At 40.1% G+C, this 21,742-nt stretch overlaps 2 protein-coding genes across 3 annotated transcripts in view; both read left to right on the forward strand.

Moving 5' to 3' along the window:
- The window catches only part of zfr (zinc finger RNA binding protein), a 1,162,720-nt gene that overhangs the window by 547,377 nt on the left and 593,601 nt on the right, over window positions 1-21,742 (forward strand). The gene's annotated exons all lie outside the window — the stretch shown is intronic.
- arid3c (AT rich interactive domain 3C (BRIGHT-like)) overlaps window positions 1-21,742 on the forward strand; it is a 105,518-nt gene that overhangs the window by 81,774 nt on the left and 2,002 nt on the right. Inside the window, exons 4-7 of the mRNA XM_035165096.2 lie at window positions 13,737-13,920; window positions 16,994-17,238; window positions 19,380-19,670; window positions 21,294-21,383. Coding sequence (XP_035020987.1) covers window positions 13,737-13,920; window positions 16,994-17,238; window positions 19,380-19,670; window positions 21,294-21,383 — 810 coding nt within the window. The remainder of the gene's footprint in view (window positions 1-13,736; window positions 13,921-16,993; window positions 17,239-19,379; window positions 19,671-21,293; window positions 21,384-21,742) is intronic.

The following is a 21,742-nucleotide window of genomic DNA, read 5'->3' on the forward strand; positions in this document are numbered from 1 at the left end:
TTTTCAAAAAAGTGCTTACATTTGTATTTCTAGACATTAAGCCACATCCCCTTTATAATGTAACTGTGCCAGGTAGTGTGTGCATGATTCTATATATATTTTATAATGTATATTGTTACATGTATTTTCTACAAGAAGTACAGATGTGCTGTGTTCACATCCATTGATAACGATGTAGCACAGTATTTTATTGACATATTTTCTCTTGTCAGAGGATCCTTAACTCTTGAATCATGCTACAGATAATGAGAAAACTCTTGCGTTGGTTTTCAGCCTGGAAGCTGATACATGAAATCATCACAGAGAGATTCCATCAAACACAGAGCAGACAATGGCTGTGATGGTCTCCTTTGTGTGCTGTTAAATACCCAGGGTGATTTACTGTTGCCCCAGGGTTGTTATTATTAATTGATTTTTATCTCTGAGGACTACCATCAGCACTTTCCTTGCAAATAAGTGAACTTTTGTCCACACCTAATTACTCAAGAATACTATGTGGCAGAAGAAAAGGCTACTTGAGAGTTGTTTAAAAAATGACCAAGTGTTCGATTGGTCTGACACTAAATATTCCTCCCTACTTTGCTGCTGAAGCTTGCTTTCGCCTTTCAGTTGACGTTCCTATTTTCTTCTCAGTCTTCACACAGATGGTGCAGTCTTCACACAGATAGTACAGAGTGTTGTTTAGGTTTGGCATGTCATCATTACAGTCTTGCTGCCAATGTCTAGATATATATTAATCACTGATTTAAATTTAAATGCTGATCGTAATTCAAATTTTTTACTGATTTCATATTGCTGTCCTGCTCATTTGCACACACCATTTTTCAGATTTCCACCAAAGTATCTGTTGTTTTGTTGCCCTTTTCTGTTTATTTCCTGAGGTTACTCAAAGTTTTTTTTTAAATACTTTGTGTCTTACATAAACATTGTTTTAGACCAGTGGTCGCCAACCCGTCGATCGCGATCTATTGGTCGATCTCGACAGTCTTCACTGTCGATCCCTGAAACTCTGGAATCACTGGCTGCCGTTGCACCGCAGATCAGCTGTTTTTCACACACGCTGTGTGTCCGCTACTGGTGGCAGAGCAGCTGGTTTATCTCCTGCATTTCCTTCAATACAAGTCAGATTATGTACTAAACTAAATGTCAGGACTCTACGGTATGAAGACGTGCATTTTCCGGCCTGTCGATAACAATCAAAGCCCCGTTAGAACCTTAGAACGTATTAATGGTTTCAGAAAGTGACACGCTGGAGTGCTTTTACTTTGAAACGGGTTCGGGAAGTGTTGTAAATACGTTAGTGTCATAGAGAGATAAACATTGTGTTTCATAGCAGAATAAACAGAGAAAATGATCTTTCACCTGAGTTTTAATGTTCATGTGTTGAGTTTATGTCACAAGCATAAATGTTTGCAACACTTTCTGTATGTGTTTCGAAATAAAAGCACTCCAGCGTTTCTGTTGACGGAATCCATCCTTTTGTTTAAATAGGTGGTTTTACTGTGGAATATTTGCATGAGTGGACGATGCATGGCTTCATACTCTATAGTACCGGTATTTATACAGGACTACTTTCATACAAGGAAATATATGGCCATATTTATATCTTATACAGCTCTGGAAAAAATTAAGAGACCACTTCAAAATGATCAGTTTCTCTGGTTTTGCTATTTATTGGTATGTGTTTGAGTAAAAGGACATTTTTTGTTTTATTCTATAAACTACTGACAACATTTCTCCAAATAAAAATATTGTCATTTAGAGCATTTATTTGCAGAAAATAACAACTGGTCAAAATAACAAAAAAGATGCAGTGTTTTTAGATCTCAAATAATGCAAAGAAAACAAGTTCATATTCATTTTTAAACAACACAATACTAATGTTTTAACTTAGGAAGAGTTCAGAAATCAATATTTGGTGGAATAACCTTGATTTACAATCACAGCTTTCATGCGTCTTGGCATGCTCTCCACCAGTCTTCCACATTGCTGTTGGGGGACTTTATGCCACTCCTGGCGCAAAAATTCAAGCAGCTCGGCTTTGTTTGATGGCTTGTGACCATCCAGCTTCCTCTTGATCACATTCCAGGGTTTTTCAATGGGATTCAAGTCTGGAGATTGGGCTGGCCATGACAGGGTCCTGATCTGGTGGTCCTTCATCCACACCTTCACTGACCTGGCTGTGTGGCATGGAGCATTGTCCTGCTGGAAAAAACACTCCTCATAGTTGGGGAACATTGTCAGAGCAGAAGGAAGCAAGTTTTCTTCCAGGACAACTTTGTACTTGGCTTGATTCATGCGTCCTTCACAAAGACTGCCCAATTCCAGCCTTGCTGAAGCACCCCCAGATCATCACCGATCCTCCACCAAATTTCACAGTAGGTGCGAGACACTGTGGCTTGTAGGCCTCTCCAGGTCTCCGTCTAACCATTAGATGACCAGGTGTTGGGCAAAGCTGAAAACTGGACTCATCAGAGAAGATGACCTTACTCCAGTCCTCTATGGTCCAATCCTTATGGTCTTTTGCAAACCTCAGCCTGGCTCTTCTTTGCTTCTCGTTGATGAAGGGCTTTTTTCTAGCTTTGCACGACTTCAGCCCTGCCCCTCGCCGTACACTTCACCCCAGCTGCCGTTTGCCATTCTTTTTGGAGGTCACTTGATGTCATCCTACGGTTGTTGAGTGACATTCGAATGAGTTGGCGGTCATCCCGGTGAGTGGAGAGTCGTTTTCGTCCTCTGCCGGTCTGTAGCTTTGTTGTCCCTAATGTCTGCTGCTTGACCTTTTTCTTATGAACCGCCGTCTTTGAAATTTTAAGGATGGAAGCAACCTGACGCTCACTGTATCCCTCTGCCAGTAAAACCAGAATTGAACCCTTCTTTTCCTCACTCAAAACTTTTCTTTTTACATTTTTTTGGTATGGTCAATAGTCTTTTTTTTTTATTCCAATTACCTTTGAGGTACTACTAGCACTGTTTCTGCCATCCAGCTGGTCCAATTGCAAGAGGATAGTGATGACCACAGCACTGGTTTTTATACTTAATAAATAAGATTTGGTTCAGGTCATCACCTAATCAATCAATCAATCAATCAAATTTTATTTGTATAGCCCATATTCACAAATCACAATTTGTCTCATAGGGCTTTAACATGGTGTGACCTCCTCTGCCCTTAACCCTCAACAAGAGTAAGGAAAAACTACTAAAAAACCCTTTTAACAGGGTAAAAAGAAGGTAGAAACCTCAGAGAGAGCCACATGTGAGGATCCCTCTCCCAGGACGGACAGAAGTGCAATAGATGTCAAGTGTAAAGGAGAACATAAAGATAAAGGTTTTAGCAGCATTGATAAGGGTAAACATTTTGAAGTATAACTGAAGGTCAGTGAATTGGTGGATGAATGTCATTAATGGTCAAGTGTCTGAGGAGAAATACTATGTATCGAGCAGTCCTGCTGCAATCATAGTCTATGGTCAGCAGCCAGCAAGATCATGATCCACCATCAAGATCGGATGCCACTATAGTCCACAGTCATTGTCCACTGCCGCCATTAGGATCCATCATCAGCTGCCACCTCGGTCGTGGTCCACCACCAGTATCTGATGCCAACACGATAAAGGATCTGCCTTTATTATCACGATCAGCCAGCACGATGCAGAATCCGCCATACTGGATCCACCATTACGATCTCTGATACGTGATCCACAGATCCTAATCCATGATGTGGCCACAGCTGCGGCCCTGGATCTGCGGACGATAAGGCAAAGGGACTCCGGGGAAGAAGTCAAGTCAGTAACATGTATTGATGGGATATGAATTACTTTGATGTGATAACGATTGAGAAGAGGAAGGAGAAGCTGGAAAGAGAAGCTCCGTGTGTCATGTGTCCCCCGACCTTCTAGACCTATAGCAGCATAACTAAGAGCAGGTCTAAGACAAGCCTGGACCAGCTCTAACTATAAGCTTTATCAAAAAGGAAGGTTTTAAGCCTACTCTTAAACGTACAGATGGTGTCTGCCTCCCGAACTGAAAGTGGGAGATGATTCCACAGGAGAGGAGCTTGATAGCTGAAAGCTCTGACTCCTACTCTACTTTTAGAGACTTTAGGGATGACAAGTAAGCCTGAATTCTGGGAGCACAGTGCTCTAGTGGGTTGATAAGGTACTAACAGCTCTTTAAGATATAATGGTGCCATATTGTTAAGGGCCTTGAAGGTGAGGAGGAGAATTTTAAATTCTATTCTAGATTTAACCGGAAGCCAGTGTAGTGAAGCTAATACAGGAGAAATGTGGTCTCTTTTCCTGGATCTTGTCAGGACACATGCTCCGGCATTTTGGACAAGCTGCAGAGTCTTTAATGACTTACTGCTGGAGCCTGATAATAAGGAATTACAATAATCCAGTCTGGATGTAACAAAGGCGTGGATTAGTTTTTCTGCATCTTTTTGAGAAAGGACATGTCTGATTTTGGAGATATTACGCAAGTGAAAGAAGGCGGTCCTAGAAATTTGTTTTAAGTGTGAATTAAAGGATAAATCAGGATCGAAGATCACTCCCAAGTTCCTGACTGTTTCATTGGAAGCAAGGGCAATGTCGTCTAGCGCAGCTATATCGTTAGATAATGTGATAAGGTGTTTAGGGCCAAGTATTAGAACCTTTGTCTTATCTGAGTTTAATAAGAGAAAATTGCAGGTCATCCAGGTATTTATGTCCTTCAGACATGCTTGGAGTTTAGTTATTTGATTACTTTGTTCAGGTTTTATTGACAAGTATAACTGGGTGTCATCCGCATAGCAGTGGAAATTTACTGAGTGTGTCCTGATAATGTTTCCGAGTGGAAGCATATATAATGAGAATAAAATTGGGCCGAGCACAGAGCCCTGTGGAACACCATGGTTAACTTTGGTGCGCACAGATGACTCATCATTAATTTGCACGAATTGGGAGCGATCAGAAAAATAGGATTTAAACCAGTTTAGGGCGGTTCCTTTAATGCTAATTAACTGTTCTAGTCTCTGTAATAAAATGTTATGGTCAATTGTGTCAAATGCTGCACTAAGATCTAACAGAACGAGGACAGACACAAATCCCTGATCTGAAGCTATTAGAAGGTCATTAGTGACTTTTGCCAAGGCTGTCTCTGTGCTGTGATTGGCTCTAAACCCCGACTGAAAGTCTTCATATATATTATTTTCCTGGAGAAGCTCACACAGCTGATTGGCTACAACTTTTTCTAGGATTTTAGACAGGAAGGGGAGGTTAGATATCAGTCGGTAGTTGGCTAAAACCTCTGGGTCCAGGGTGGGTTTTTTGAGAAGGGGTTTGATTACAGCTATTTTAAAAGACTGTGGTACATATCCTGATGATAATGACAGATGTATTGTGTTCAGTAATGAACTGTCAATTAGGGGCAGAATTTCTTTAAGTAATTTTGTAGGAATGGGGTCTGAGATACAAGTTGTTGGTTTAGAAGATGAGATTATTTTGGTCAGCTGATCAAGGGTGATCAGAGAGAAGCTGTCTAAATAATTGGTAGGATTCTTGGCCGTTTCTGAGTTTTCTGTTCTTGATGGGGTATTAGTGCCAATTGAGGGCAGGAGATGTTTGATTTGATTTCTAATAGTTAGAATTTTATCATTAAAGAAATTCATAAAGATATTGCTATTTAGGGGTCGAGGAATACTGGGTTCGGTGGAGGTGTGACTCTCAGTCAGCCTGGCTACAGTGCTGAAGAGAAACCTGGGGTTGTTTTTATTCTCTTCTATTAGTTTCGAATAGTAGGCGGCTCTTGCTTTGTGGAGGGCCTTCTTATATGCTTTAACACTATTCTTCCAGTCTAGGAGATATTCAACACGGTTGCTGGAGCGCCACTTCCTTTCTAGTTTTCTTGATACTTGTTTTAACTCATGTGTCTTGGAATTATACCACGTAATCAGTACCTCATTAAGTAGAATCAGGTCTGCCTGTATTGGAATTCAACAGACACTGGAATGGAATGGCTGCCATACACGTAGAGATGCTGATTTAAGAAAAATTTGGAGTGGTCTCTTAATTTTTTCCAGAGCTGTATGTAAAAACATATTGTTGAACTGAAAGTAATATAATGTGATGTTTAATGAGAGACCCACACCTTCTCTCCATGTCAAAGCAGTGTTAAGTATTATTACTTACAGTATTAATTATCTAGACTGTCATAATCTAATTTGTCCTGCTACAGTTTCATAATGAAAACTTCTCATAACAGTAATAATAGATATCTAACTTGGTGTTTTTCTCCATTGCTGCATTGTATAGCTGTGTGCATCTCTATTTGCAGTGTTATTTGCCCTGTGCATGCATAAAGTTGTTAGAGTCCATACAGACAGTCAGACCTCATAGTTTCAGCTCTAGTTGTGCATGTACCAGCGAGTGGCATGCAACGCAATTCTTGCTCTTACATGAGAACTTGTCTTTCACTCTTTCGTCTGTGTACCTGTCACTTGCATTATGTTGCACATGAGAGTGGGAATCCTGCACGTGCATGTGCACCCCTGCTACCCCAATGGATTGAATTTAATCTGAATAAAACGCTGCAGAGAATGTTAAACAAAGTTCCTGGAAATGCCCATTTATTCAGATCCACATTAACATTTAATATTTTGTTTCCTGACCACCAAGTTATTACAGAGATAATAATGTTAATCTTCAATGCAGCACAAAACCAAATAGTTTTGTGCTGCACACACATATATATATATACACAGTATATATATCATGGTATAAAGGGTCAATAAACAAAATCTGGACTTTAAAACATCGTGCAATTTGGTTTATTTCTTAGTATTTTAGAACTCTAGTCTTTATTTAGTTTTGTATTTTTCCTGACCCATTTACTATAAAATGTATCTTATTGTTGTTTATTGTATTTTTTTTAATTGTATTTTAATTTTAAATTACAGAAAAAGCATTGTGTGTCCAGCTGTTTATTTTGCCTCTGGGACAATAATATCTTATGTATTTTGTATTACCAGTATCAAAAAGCATCTAGTATGTCTGTAGTCATTACCTTGACTTGTGTTCAAAGATCTTTTACATACCAACTTGGTTAACTTAACATGGAACATGACTTGACTCATAATAACGTCAACAATTGCTTTACTATTTTCTTGCTGCCCACAAATAAAATAAATAGTGGAAAATAAATAATAAATACATAATAAATAAATAATGGAAACGTGGTATGCCTGGTAAGAATGTAGCTCACGTAGAATGTAGCTTGTAGTTTGTGCTAGCATTTCCTGATTTATGGTGTTTTTCATTATTATTTTCAGATTTCAGTTGGAAAACAGCTACTTGCTTAGATTTTGTCACTTACTTTGTTAAGTCTAATTTACAGTGTACATATGAAACAATAGAAATGTAATTTTTTCTTTAGTTAGATTTTTGCCAACAGCCCATGGGAAAACCCACTGCTGTTCTTATTTTATTTTTATTTTTGTGTCTGTCGCATGTTAGAAGCTTCATCAAGCCCTTCGGAGGCTCTCACTTGAACATTTGCGTTCACACATGCACCTCCTTCGGAGAAAATACGGAGGATCTGCAGAGTGCAGTGCATGTCTGAAAGCAGGATATAATAGATGAGTGTGGAGAGTGAAGCATGTCACATGATTAAGAGCAGTGTAGCTCAAGTTGACTGCTTGAACTAGCTTGCAAGCATTACTCCATAAAGACCAAAACCAACAGCGTGTTAGTCAGTCTCTAATTTCTGACTTACTTCCCTCGACTGACAAGATGGCGCCAGTGTACACGGCAATCCGTATGTCAGCGTCTCGCTACCTCTGCCTTCTATTTGATGCTGCATTGTTTCTATGTTTTTGCTGCCGGGATGTGACTATACTCTTCTCGTTTATGATCGCCAAGCTTTACTGAACATTCAAGCCTCTTGTGAGGTTTTGGGGCTGTCAAGAGATGGTTGGGGAAAACAGGCGAGGGGCCCTCAGTTGTCTAACATCCCGGATTACCTGCGCTTTCCTCCGTGCAGCCTCCTCCGGACAAAGTCCCACAAGAGACAGGAAAAACATGCCGGTGTGCTGGTTCGGCTCAAGGCTTACCTGAAATCCCCAGCTATGGCTCCTCCGTGCCTCCTTTGTGATAAAAGCTACTATCTCCAAGCTATCTGCGGCTGCCTTTTGCCGGCTGTCCCGCACCCCTGGTGGATCTGATCTATATTCCCCAGCCCGACTGCTGCTGTACCAGGTCTGAGTGATGTAGACCTCGTTCCTGCCGTCTTTACTTCACCTCTTTATCTTCGTCCGTCGATGGGCTTCGCTCCCGCTGTCTTGGTGACAGAGTCTGGTGCAATCGCTGTTACTTCGATGTTGCCCCGTCTCTCTCCTGGCCTAGCAGCCACGCCGCCGGTGGCTTACACTGACCTGGTGGACCCAGTGCCAATGATAGAGCTTCGGCCTGACCATCGGTGTGGTGTGAACCTCGACAATCTTGCATGTATGCTGTGAAACTAAATCTTTGTCTAAACACTTCTTAAATCTTATAAATTCCTTTAATCTCACCCAGTCGGTGTCTGGCCCCACACATGAAAAGGGGCACACATTAGATCTCTACTTGCGCTCTCAGACGTACGTGTTGGCAAGCTGAGAGAAGGTGGAAAAAGGACAAACTCTGAGTGTCATATGAAATCCTACAGAGCCGTCTATCTGATTATCAGAAAGCTATTAAATCAGCAAAAAGTTTATATCTAATTTGGTCTCCAATAACTATCACAGGCCTCATGTTCTTTTAAAACATTTTAATACTCTCCCTAACCCCCGTGATTCTACTCGATTCTACCTACATCTCTCTGTGTTTCTTTTCTTAAATTCTTTGTTGAGAAAATGTCTGTTCTTAGATCATCTTTAACTATGCACACTTGACCCCCCTGTCCCTCCTATGCCCTCAGCTGTCTTGGATCAGTTTGAGCCCGTATCAATCTCCTCCCTATCCGAGGTGGTCCAATATCTGCGGCCCACAAATTGCCCCTCAGATAGCATCCCCACTCATCTTCTTAAGGAAGTCTTTGACACTGTTAGCCCATGTATTCTGTCACTGATAAACACCTGTCTTCTCTCTGGTTGTGTCCCAGCTGCCTTTAAACATGCTGTTGTGCAGCCCTTGCTAAAGAAGAAAAATCTTGCTCCCTCTGTTCTCTCTAACTTCAGGCCCATTTCTAAATTGCCTTTCTTGTCCAAAGTCCTAGAGAAGGTAGTTCTCACCCAGCTGCTCCAGTCTGGTTTTAAACTGAGTCATAGCACTAAAACAGCTCTTTTAAGAGGTTTTAACGATCTGATTTTAACTGTTGATTCAATCAATCAATCAATCAATCAAATTTTATTTGTATAGCCCATATTCACAAATCACAATTTGTCTCATAGGGCTTTAACATGGTGTGACATCCTCTGCCCTTAACTCTCAACAAGAGTAAGGAAAAACTACTTAAAAACCCTTTTAACAGGGAAAAAAAAGAAGGTAGAAACCTCAGAGAGAGCCACATGTGAGGATCCCTCTCCCAGGACGGACAGAAGTGCAATGGATGTCAAGTGTAAAGGAGAACATCAAGATAAAGGTTTTAGCAGCATTGATTAGGGTAAACATTTTGAAGTATAACTGAAGGTCAGTGAATTGGTGGATTCAGGAGACTCTGCTGTCCTGGTACTCTTAGACCTGACACTGTCGATCACGCAATCCTGTTGTCACGTTTGGAGAACTCTGTAGGGATTAAAGGTGCAGCACTCAGGTGGTTTCAGTCATACTTAACAGATAGGAGTTTCTCTGTCCACCTGGGTAATTACTCCTCTGGGATTGCCCCACTTACATGTGGTGTCCCTCAAGGATCCGTTCTAGGCCCCATCCTATTCTCTTTATATTATGCTGGCCCTAGCATATATTTAATAATCATTGCTTTGCGGATGATATTTAAATATACTTGCCCCTGAACCTTAAAACTAAGAGTTCACTGCATTCCCTGTTTGACTGCCTAAATGACATTAAATCATGGATGAACCTAAACTTCCTCAAACTAAACAAAAATAAGACTGAGGTTATTGTGTTTGGACACCCTGAACTGCTGGATATGGGTACCCTTGGCCCTCTAGCTCCTAATATTCACTCCGCTGTGAAAAGTCTTGGGGTTCATGTTTACAGGTTTTTTAAATTCGACAAGCAAATTTCCTCTGTTGTCAGGTGTAGCTTCTTCCAAATGAGACTCATAGCCAAGGTAAAGGCCTATCTCCCACAAAAAGATCTATAGAGGGTGATCCATGCCTTCATAACCTCTCGTCTTGACTAATGTAGGCTTAGACCAGTCGTCTATATAACGCCTGCAGCTCGTCGAAAATGCTGCTGCTCGCATCCTGACTAGAAAGAAAAAGAGAGACCATGTTACACCTGTTTTGCACTCCCTCCACTGGCTTTCTGTTTGTCACAGGATCGATTTAAAAAATTTAAATGGACTCTAAATGGACTGGCATCGCCTTACTTAGCTGAAATTTTAATTTAAATATATTTTATTTTTAATATATATTATATATGTTAAAAATAGTCTACCCTCTATCTTATTCTATTTTACTACTTGTACTTTTACTTCTTGTGATGCGTGTTACTGTCTTCTTAAGTACCTTATACTTGTGAAGCACTTAGGACAACCAAGTTGTTTTAAATGTCCTATATAAATAAAATTGACAATGACATTGACTGTCTCTGGCTCTCATCTCAAAGCTGTTGGTGCTCAAGTGAGGAGGCTATTTTGGGCAGCAGTATGTCTTCGTGGGTTTATTTTGTCCAGTATGTTCAAGTTAGTGAAGGAACATGTCACCTAGTGTGTGTGTGGCAAAGTGATGTGTTTCAGTGTTTCACATTATTTGGACCATATTCTATTAGACCCACCACAGTTTTATAATGTACAAAGAAAATGTACACCTCTCATAATAACATAAAAGATTACTAACTTGGTGTGTAAAGCACTATTTGTTGTGTTCTCACTCGCGCTCTTGCACTCACACACGCTACCGTATGCTCGTACTGTGGTCCATAACATTTTCACAGTCAGTCAGACCTCATAGTTTCAGCTGCAGTTTTGGCAGTTCCCTGTCTCACGTGAGAACTTATCTTTCACTCTTTAGTCTGTCGACCTGACACTCGGAAACTTTTGCATGTGAGAGTGACCTTTGTGCGCATGCATGTGCACCCTGTTACCGCCATTGATGAAATTATTTCTGTGGGAAATGTTGGTGTTTTTAGTTCAGGCATATTAGTTCAGCTCTGTGGCACAGAGGAGTCAGCAAACACACACACACACACACACACACACAGACACACACACACACACACACACACACACACACACACACACACACACACACACACACACACACACACACACACACACACACACATCTGATTCTGGCCTGAATCTTGATGATATTTATGCATTACACCTTCCTCCTTGTATTAATTTAGGGAGTCAAACAGAAGTAGATGAACAGTTGGTTTCCCATGTGATGCTGCAATAATCGTGCATTTCATGGATTAAAAGAGCAAAGTCAATGAAGAGGAGAAATTCTCATCCCATTATCGGCTCAGTGCGAAGTGAACATGTCAGCGATGAAGCCAACCATAAAGATGATTATTGTGCTACTAGAGGCGCTGATGCTCATCTTCTCTTAGTAGCTGAAGGATTCACTGAATACGGCTGTGCAAAGTGAATTTCTTCCACCTTGTCCACCATTACTCATTGTCATAATGATACATTACCTGATTAGATATTTTGTGCTGACAAAGCTCTCCATTCTTGCTCTTTTATTCCTTATATCTCTTTCAGGGAATCAGTGAGACAAATACATCACTCACAGTATTGAGAGCACATAAATCTTGTTTTAAGACGCTTGTCTCTCCTCAGATTCTGTCAGACAAAGGCTGAGACTTTTATTTATTGCCTCTATCTTTATTTGGTTGGCTATAGTGTCTTCAACAAAATAATAGTCACAATTCAGTTGCAGTTTTTAGTTAAGGTTTGAAGTTAGGGTTACCTTTAAAAGATCTGCCAAAAGTTTGTTTAGATGTTGGCACCAAATCCCTGTCCGTGTCTTTCAAGTACATTTCCGTTCCTCATAACAAAGGATTCACAATGAATAGATTTAAAATAGGTCGTTAAACTAGTGCCCAGGAGGACGTGCTGTACATCCCTCTCCTTACTAAAACCTAATTTCTTGTTTTACTTTACTGCCTCCAATTTACCAATTTAGTTATATGTTCTGAGATGATAAGGGGTTGTATGTAATTGTAAAACAAGAAATCAAACAGGAAAGGATTTAAAAATGTACATGTGTATCGAGGGGAGTCGAGGAGTTAAAGTAGACTGTTGGTTCCCCAGACTTTTCACTAACAGAGTCCTTCACAATCTAGTTTGCTCTGTCTCTCTGTGCCACCCTGTGTACAGGTCCAGGATGGAGTGCTGCACTCATTCACTAAGTAGCACCACTGTCAAATGACTTTACAGTCTTTAGATGCTTAATTTCCTCAGCTGTTATAGATGATACAGAAGCTGCAGGTTGCCCAGCCCATGACAGATTGTTCGGGTCAGGGTTGAAATTTTAAGAATCAGCAGAGAGTTGGAGGGATAATTTTAGATTTGGGCCACTGTGGAGCTGCTCATACTACAATATGATTTTTGTCAGGGTTTCACATTTACTTTGCTTTCATGAATGATCAAATTTGGACATTTACTCATACATAGTGACAGTATATAAGATGAGATTTGTCTTGTTGAGCTCCATCTTCCTTTGGATTGTACTGTTACACCTTTCATGCCTGTTGGGAACTTGATTAATTACACACTAAAGTCATTTTTGTGCAAATCAAGCCTCTTCTGCACTTTCTTCTAAAGAGTGATGTTGAGGTACTATGGCTTCAGACCTACTGCTGCTATCTGTCTTGTGAGGAGAGGGGAGCATTAATCCTTTGTTTTAATAGTGTCTCATTCGTTCACATGCCAGCACCACAAAATGAGGCCATAATTACTGGCCTTAATTGATGTGGCTTTACAACCTCAGACGATAGTTCAGAGCTCTGCTCCCCCCTCACTGCAAAGGACCCACTGCTGTTGTTTGCACTATATTTCTGCAGCTATTGATTGCTATTATGGTAAATCCGATGGCCACAATGGAACTCTATCAGCAAAATGCAGGTTAATTATCTCAGGGTCAACCACTTTGGAATCATCACAAAGACCTGGTCGTTCTCTCTTTATTGCTTAACATTAAGTTGCAAATATAAATTATTTTCTGAGCTCCTTTATTTTGTTAATAAGGAGTTGGAAGTCCCATTTTCCACAGATTAAGACATTTTATTTTTATTTTCCTTTCATTTCTATTTCTTTTATTTATGTATATTGTGTTAACAATTGATTAGGAGCAGTTTGTTGTCTTAAATGTGCTAACAGAGTTTTGTCACTACGTATTTGTTTATATTCCAGGGATTATTTAATAATGGCATAGACGTAATACATTTCTAATTAATTAAGCAGGCTTCAGTCGATATACAGATACAACATAAGAAACTTTTTGAAAGTTATATTTCCTGCTGTTAACAGAGCTGTCAGACATTTGACTGGCTTGAGATAAATTGGCGTTATAAGAAGGTGTAGAAGCGTATTGATGGGAGGAACCAAAGTTAATGGAATTGATTGTGGATATTGTGTTTGCTTTCTGCAGGGACTCCAGTAAATCGGATTCCTATCATGGCCAAGCAGGTGCTGGATCTCTACATGCTCTACAAGCTCGTCACAGAAAAAGGTGGCTTAGTGGAAGTCATCAATAAGAAAATATGGCGTGAGATCACCAAAGGCCTTAACCTTCCTACCTCCATTACCAGTGCAGCTTTCACTCTCCGAACACAGTGAGTACAAGCACAGATGATAACCGTTAGATGCTTGAAAACCTGCGCTCACACTGCTCTCCTAACACCAGGCTTGTTGTTGTGTTCTAAGTGAGTCCAACATAAATAAGATACATTGGTGTTATATGATAATGATCAGGTCTGTGTTGCTTTTATTCATCTACTATGATTAAAATATGGCGTTTTCTTTAAATTCCTCTCAAAGACTTGATAACGTGTCAAGACAGGGGAGAAGCACAGTCTATATGTGGTATATACCAGCCAATCCCCGCTATGATTCATGGTAATTATAATGTTGTCTGTGGCAGTTAATGTGGAGCCCCGGTGTTGTTAGACTGCACCCTGTAGAGGATTCCTCACAAGTGGAAAACATTAATTAATCAGTGTTGTTTAATTCAATATTTGTCTGTATTTTAAAACTTTACTGCATATCTTCTAAAAGATACAAATGTTTCATGGACTGAAGAAAAGTTTGTTTGACATGAATGAATGTACAATATGCACAGAGGTTTTAAATGACTAAACATTCTCATCAATTTATAGCTGTTTTTCAAATCATTTGAAAGCCAAAGCTAGAAATATGGTGAATATTGTGATTATAATGGTTTTACATTATTTGGAATTACTACTACTACTGATAATAATAATAATAATAATAATAATAATAATAATAATAATAATAATAATAGACAATTTCATCTGTGGTCCCAGGCCAGGTGTCAAGTTGGCGGCCTAAAATCAAATAATATAGATATGTTACAGAAGGAAGTGGCAAAGATGACATACACACGATGAATAAACATGACATTGATGTGCATATATTGCAATTTATATATACAGTATATTGCATATAATATGTAGTGGCCCACAAGACATTAAAGGAATGCAATACATTTGAATTTGTCATTATTTCCAACTCATTCATATGATTCACTATTGATCTAACACAATGAACATAATACTCATATTTTCATGAGTCACAGTGCAGCCACACAGCTGTAATAGTCAGCTGGAGAGTCAGGGCATGGGCTCCTCTAAGTGTGAATAGAACCACAGATGAATCAGCAGCTGGCAACAAGCTGGATCAGGAGGAACTCGATTGAACCAAAAGAGTTGGACTTTCAAAGTGTTTCACTAATCAGCTCTGCATTTATCTTCACCTTTTTGCAGTATAAAGATAGTCTAGCCACCAGAACTACTGCAAAGCTGTCACTATAAAAAAGTATGTGCTAATGGAGATATTGACAATACAGATATTTTAAGTAAAAGATGATTGAAAATTTGAGGTGAGAGAAGTAGAATAAGGTAACAAAAGTAATTGAGCCTGAGTGCTGATATCAAATATAAATACAGATTTAAAGATAAATAAATAAAAAACAATACAAAAGTTGTGCATCAGACTACCATAGCCTGTAAAGTATGGTCCAACTTTTTGGCCCAAAAAGTGATAACAGTGCAAGAATAAAACTTAGAATATAACATTAGAGGAATAAAAATATAAAGATCAAATAAAGATAAATATATGAACATATGTACAGATACAAATACAAGTGTGCAAATGGCTAACATAGCCAGTAATGGGGACAGTCTGGCAGCCTAGTAACAGATGTGGGTGATTAATGTATTTAAACACTCTCATTTTGCTATATCTGAGAGGAGTTGTACAGTCGTATGGCCTGTGGGAAAAAAGACCTCCCCAGTCTGTCTGTCGAGCAGGACAGAGACAGCAGTCTCCCAGTGAATGTACTCCTCTGCCTAATCAGTGTGCTGTGCAGGGGGTGGTGAGTATTGTCTATAATGTCCAGCAGTTTGTTTAGGGTCCTTCTTTCGGGCCACTGATATGAGGGATTCCAGCTTCGTGCCTACTACAGAGCCAGCTCTCCTCACCAGTCTGTCCAGCCTCGTAGCCTCTTTCTTCTTCATGCTGCCTCCCCAGCACACCACAGCATAAAAGAGGGCGCTCACAACAACTGACTGGTAAAACATGAGCAGCAATGTCCTACAGAATGGACCCCAGCCTTCTTAGGAAAAAGAGCCGGCTCTGCCCTTTTCTGTGGATGGTGTCTGTGTTTGCTGACCAGTCCAGTCCAGTCTATCATCCATGCAGCTGCAGTCCCAGGTATTTGTAGGTACTGACCCTCAACATCAGCAATCTCAATAGAGACTTGCTGCAAATGTGGCCTGGTCCTCCGAAAGTCCACCACTATTGTTTTATTCTAGGTGGTGTTCAGCTAGACTCCTTTACTTCTTCCTGTCCATCCCTGATATGATTGCAGTGCCATCTGAGTACTTCTGCAAGTGGCATGACTCAGAATGGTGTTTGAACTCAGAGGCGTAGATGGTGAGCAAGACAGGAGAGAGCACAGTCCCCTGGCAGATGACGTATGTTTTTATTGTGAATTCATGTTTTTACAACAATGAAAGCCATACCATCATGTCCAGCAAACACTGAGTATTACATGGACGTGAAGATTATGTCCAAATGACTTTTCTCATTCTGGACAAAATTGGTTGTCCAGTTTAAACATGTGGGCATTGAACCACACCTTACCAACAGTCACAATAATGAGTGTGTGTTTCTGTAATTCTTCTCTCCATCCCTCCAATTTTGGAATTTGAGTCACAACTTGGTTTCTTTAATGCAAGTTGACACGCTGATTGAAGCCATCAAAAATGCAGTCAAAAGTTACACAATGCTTATCTCATTTGTGATTAAAGATCAGATGATTTCCATCATCATGGCTACAGTAATAATATGCAACAATAAGCAATCATTTTCTTCTGTGTCTAAGTTCTATGTTATTGCTCAACTTTCTTCTCATGTGAACTTTGATGCTCTTCGCATCACCTGACTTTTTCCTTTGCTCCTGTATATTTCCTAGTACTATGGGTCAGAATACTGCTACACACATTAACTATTGGTTCATTTTTTACACACTGTCATGCATTATCATATGTAAACTGTGCTTGGAACCAAAACAATTGATTGATGATTGATCAACCAAATGGGAGAGAGTGACACAGTAACAAAAGGCCAAGTAAATGTCTAAATATTTCTTCTCCTTCCCTGCAGGTATATGAAGTACCTCTACCCGTATGAATGTGAAAAGCAGGGACTGAGCTCCCCTGGAGAGCTTCAGGCGGCTATCGACAGCAACCGGCGGGAAGGCCGTCGGCAGAGCTATGGCTCTGCCATTTTCAACTATTCTCCTGTGGGCACCCCCACCCTCCTGTCCCCACAAAAGATGCAAATATCCCATCTATCTACAGTCTCTAATAACAGTGGTCATATCTCCCAGGGGCCTGTGATTAAAAAAGGTAAGATATGAGAACACTAAGGGCGTTTTGGCATCTGCAGGTCCAGTACATGGTTACATTGTGTACATTTGATCAGTTAATTTTGGTTTCAAATTGCAATTTAGGGAGCAGGACAGGGACATACATGCATCCTGTCATCATCATGTCTGACATTAGTGTGCTATCAATACGGTTATTGTATTCTCAAAAAAATGGACGCCTTGTGGTTCAAACATTATGGGGCTGATCTACTAAGATCCCAAATAAAGAGTGCTAATTGCATGTGCTTTATAAAAGATAGCACGTTTGGATTGTGGGCGTTTTGTGGGTGATCTACTAAAAATAATTGCGCAAATGATAACAGGTGCAAACACCGTAGAGGCAGTAGTATTTAAATGAGTGTTACTGGTTTCCACCATGGAGCATTATGGAGAGCAGAATGACCGCAAGTGCAAAGCGAAATTTAATGCCATGGAATTGGAGGTGTTAGTGGAAGAGGCAAACAAACATATTGTTGGGCTACAGCAAAGAAATATTAATATAACTCAAAGAAACGTGATATGGGAGAGTATCTGCGAGAAAGCAAATGCTGTGGGTAAAACAAAAAGAACAACCAATGAAATTAAGGGAAGATGGCAGGACATAAGAAGAACAAAGAATAGCTTATAAGGTGGAAGAGATGCCTCTGACCAATATTTAGCAGCAGGAACAATTAAATTTCTGTGGCACGAGTGCTCAGGCACGACACTCGGGCCATTATAGCGCACACGGAGCGCACACCAGGCAGCTGGTTTTGCAGAAAAAACCCGTTCTCTCCGTCTTCTTCCTGCCGTCTCCTCCTCACCAGAATAACTGCAGCCATCTGTGTGTAACGCTGTGCTGATTAGCACCTACCTTTCAAACGTACTAAATTTAGACGCAGTCACAACCAACACATTTATTTTCAGGCTTTGTAAATCACATTTCGTGTCTGTTTTCTGTTGTTTAATGTCTTAACTTTCAGGAACTGGTCCAAAAGTCAGAAAAATCAAAAAATATTTTTACACTGCAAACAAACCAATACATAGTCTGTTTGATCAATGAGACCACCTCTTTTTGTGGGACTTAATTTTGGTCTGTTGGTCCAGACCACCTTTCACACCTGTTATTTTGGTTCAGACTAAACTGAAAAGAAGGAGCAGACCAAACAAAATAGGTGTGAAAGCCCCCTGAGAATAGCAAGATTTTACACAGGATATTATGACACAATTAAAGCACACAATACCACAAAGTCTGATATTTAAACAAACTAAAGATAGAATTGTTAGGTCAGGATAGATTTGCATTAGTGAAATAGAGAAAATGGAGTTGTAGTTATCATTCCCTTGTCAGTGTAAGTATGCAGTGTAAGTACCTCCACCAAGGCCCAACAGTCCCCTTATGAAACCACATTTGAATTCAGTACATCTGGATTTTTATTTTGATCTGCACCAAATTGCACACACTCAACAGTCTGCTAAACATGCCCCCCTTCCCCATATTTACCTCACATTTATCAGGAAGTGAAGTGGTTCGTTTTGCTATTTTGTGTTTTATGAGAGAAATACTCTATGTCTATGTCATCTCCTGATGACTCTGGTTGATCGCTAGTCAGTGGGGAAGCAGTATAATCACAGGCATATAACCATGTTCCTGGTGCAATCAGCAGATCAGATCCTAAATAAACAAATTATTTTTCTGTCACTCTGTGTAGTATAATTGATTAATAATAATGAAAAATAATTAATTTTCTCCATTGAATAATTTGTCAAAGTGAAGATTGCCCAGATCCCAACCTTTCTTTGAGAAATTAAATATAGTATTTTATAAATGTTCACATAATGTGTGGGAACTCTCTTATTAATAAGTCTGGATGTATAACGCCATTGTAGGTAACAATCAAAATCAATGATGTTTGTGATCACGTATATTGTGACAGAGGATTGTATTTATAGTAGCAAGAAAAAATATTAGTTATCAGCAAGAATTGTCAATGTTACAAGATAAATAAAATGCAGTACGTATGACATTTTAGGAAACCATTCACCAAATAAAGAATAATGTGTAATACAGAGCCTATTAGACATGTAGAAGCAGGTAGTATCTGTTTAGAGACAGATTATTCATAGTCTTCTTCTCTCCAGAGGAGCATATAATGGCCAGCTGCCTTCCCAGCCGGGTGGCCCTCCATTTGTCACCCAGCGGCCACCATGCGGCAGCTGTGGCTGCCCAGGCAGCAGCTGCTCAGGCAGCAGCAGCCATACAGGCTGCAGCTCTGGAGCAGCTCAGAGAGAAACTGGAAAACGGTGAACCACCAGAGAAGAAGATGATGATGGTGGCAGAGGAGCAGCAGAGGATCATGCAACATGCCCTGCAGCAGAACTTGCTGGCAGTGGCAACTCAGTTACCCCTCAACATCAAACTCAACAACAGAGGTGAGACAATCATTAGAGGGTTGAGTATGTTGTGTATGGTAAATTTGCAATAATTCACTAGTATACAGGACTAGCGCCAGGATTTTTGGAGGTCATTATCCCACCATAACAATGAAACTATAAAAAAGCCCCCTTTTTCATTTTACATTGCGGAATGCACATTTTGGTTCCAGAAGCAATACCAAGGAAACAGCTTCTGTGTCCTCAGTGTAATTTATTTTTCCTCACTCTATGCTTGGTTTTTACAATGAAATGTGAAATGATCGTCCTTATATCAGAGGCTTAAGAGGAATAAGCAACAAATACATTGAGCCTTAGTACACAGTGTGGCTGTGGATGAGGAGGGGCAGCTGTGGCTGAGTGGAAGAGCGGTCGTCCTCCAACCAGAAGGTCAGCAGTTTGATCCCCAGTCTTCCCCATCTGCATGCCGAAGTGTCCTTGGGCAAGATGCTGTACCCTGAATTGCCCCTCATAGAACAAAAATGTGCTGCTAATAGCACTCTGTGAATGTGTGTGTGAATGGCAAGCTGTAATGTAAAGCGCTTTGAGTGGTCATCAAGACTAGAAAAGCACCATATAAATACAAACCATTTACAGTCTAAGAGATACTTTTAATATGTAATATTCAATATTTTTATAAAAATCTAAAAGTCTCGGGGTTATATCATCGTTTACTCATGGTAACACATTGTATACAGTACTTCACTTTTTCAAGATGTGCATCTAAGAAAACACTTTTATCCCCTCTATCAGACCCCTAACCCTTTCACAGTGGGTGGTGTGTCAAAAACAACGGCCCTGCCAAATAGGCAGTCTGAGATCTCATTGTAAAGTGTGCACATACTTCATCATGTAACATGTATAATTTGAAGTTGAGGTCCACAGATGTTATGAAGAAAGTTTTTCGGACCACAGGCAGAATCAGCTTGTTGTAAGCGCAAATGCCAGTCTGGCTTGGCTTTGGCTGTAGCCAGCATGGCTCATGACAAGCCATAAGCCACATATGACTTAATGATACAGGCTAAAGGAAGAATAAGGGGCCTATCTGCTCAAGTGTGATATAATTTCTGTCTGCATCACTGCCTCTCTCATATTAGTCATAATAATAGGCTTTAAACTTGATGCGTGATGTTAAAATGAATGAGAATCTTTCTCAGGTTAATTCCCACGCTGCTCGTCTGGGTCTAGCTCTCACATATAAACACTGTCATTTAAAGATTACATTCAAACACTATTATTTGACTCCACCCAGATGCACTTAGATGGATAAATGTATGTTTACAGATGGTTTGATATCACAGCAGTTCACTGAGATCACTCTGTGTGTAGTCTGTTTTCTTAAGACATTTCTGTTATTTCAGAACGTGTCACATTTATTCAGCCAAGTTTTCCAACTGTGTGTCGCGATAGTATTCATCCATAGCTGACATATATATAAATGGCTGTAACACCTTTTGACAGTTCTTTCTCCCCAGGACTCTTTAATAAAGCTCTCCTTATCCTGTCACTCTCTGAATTATCACCAATACTCCATCGGGGAGCTCCTCTTGCTTCTTCTGTTCCCTTTCTAAATGCTCATATTGAGTTTTTCTCTCTCTCGTTCTCTGCCTCCTCTCTTGACAGATGATAGACAAGAGACCGCATTGAACCTGTCTACCAACGGCATTAGCAGCATCAACATGTCAATAGAAATAAATGGAGTTGTCTACACAGGTAAATAGAGGGGCCGTTTGCTGATGTAATTGCAGGCAGGAAATTCAATAAGTTATAGCAGCACCCTGGTGCTTAGTCCTCTACGCAATTTGATGTCTTTGCTATAAAATCCATCGTAATGAAGTGGCTGTCCAATATAGTTAAAAAAGTTAAATATCTCAAAATTTGGGCTGTGGATTGAGGGTCGATTAAGCTTATTGTTTTGAAAGAGAGAGAGAGAGAGAGAGAGAGAGAGAGAGAGAGAGAGAGAGAGAGAGAGAGAGAGAGAGTGAGAGAGTGTGTGTGTGTGCAATGTTCAGTCGTGCTAACTTGATCCAAGTCATCCTGCCAAGGGATGACACTTACTTAAACCTGTCTTT

The sequence above is a fragment of the Hippoglossus stenolepis genome, chromosome 9, assembly GCF_022539355.2.
Source record: "Hippoglossus stenolepis isolate QCI-W04-F060 chromosome 9, HSTE1.2, whole genome shotgun sequence".
Taxonomy (NCBI): Eukaryota; Metazoa; Chordata; class Actinopteri; order Pleuronectiformes; family Pleuronectidae; genus Hippoglossus; species Hippoglossus stenolepis.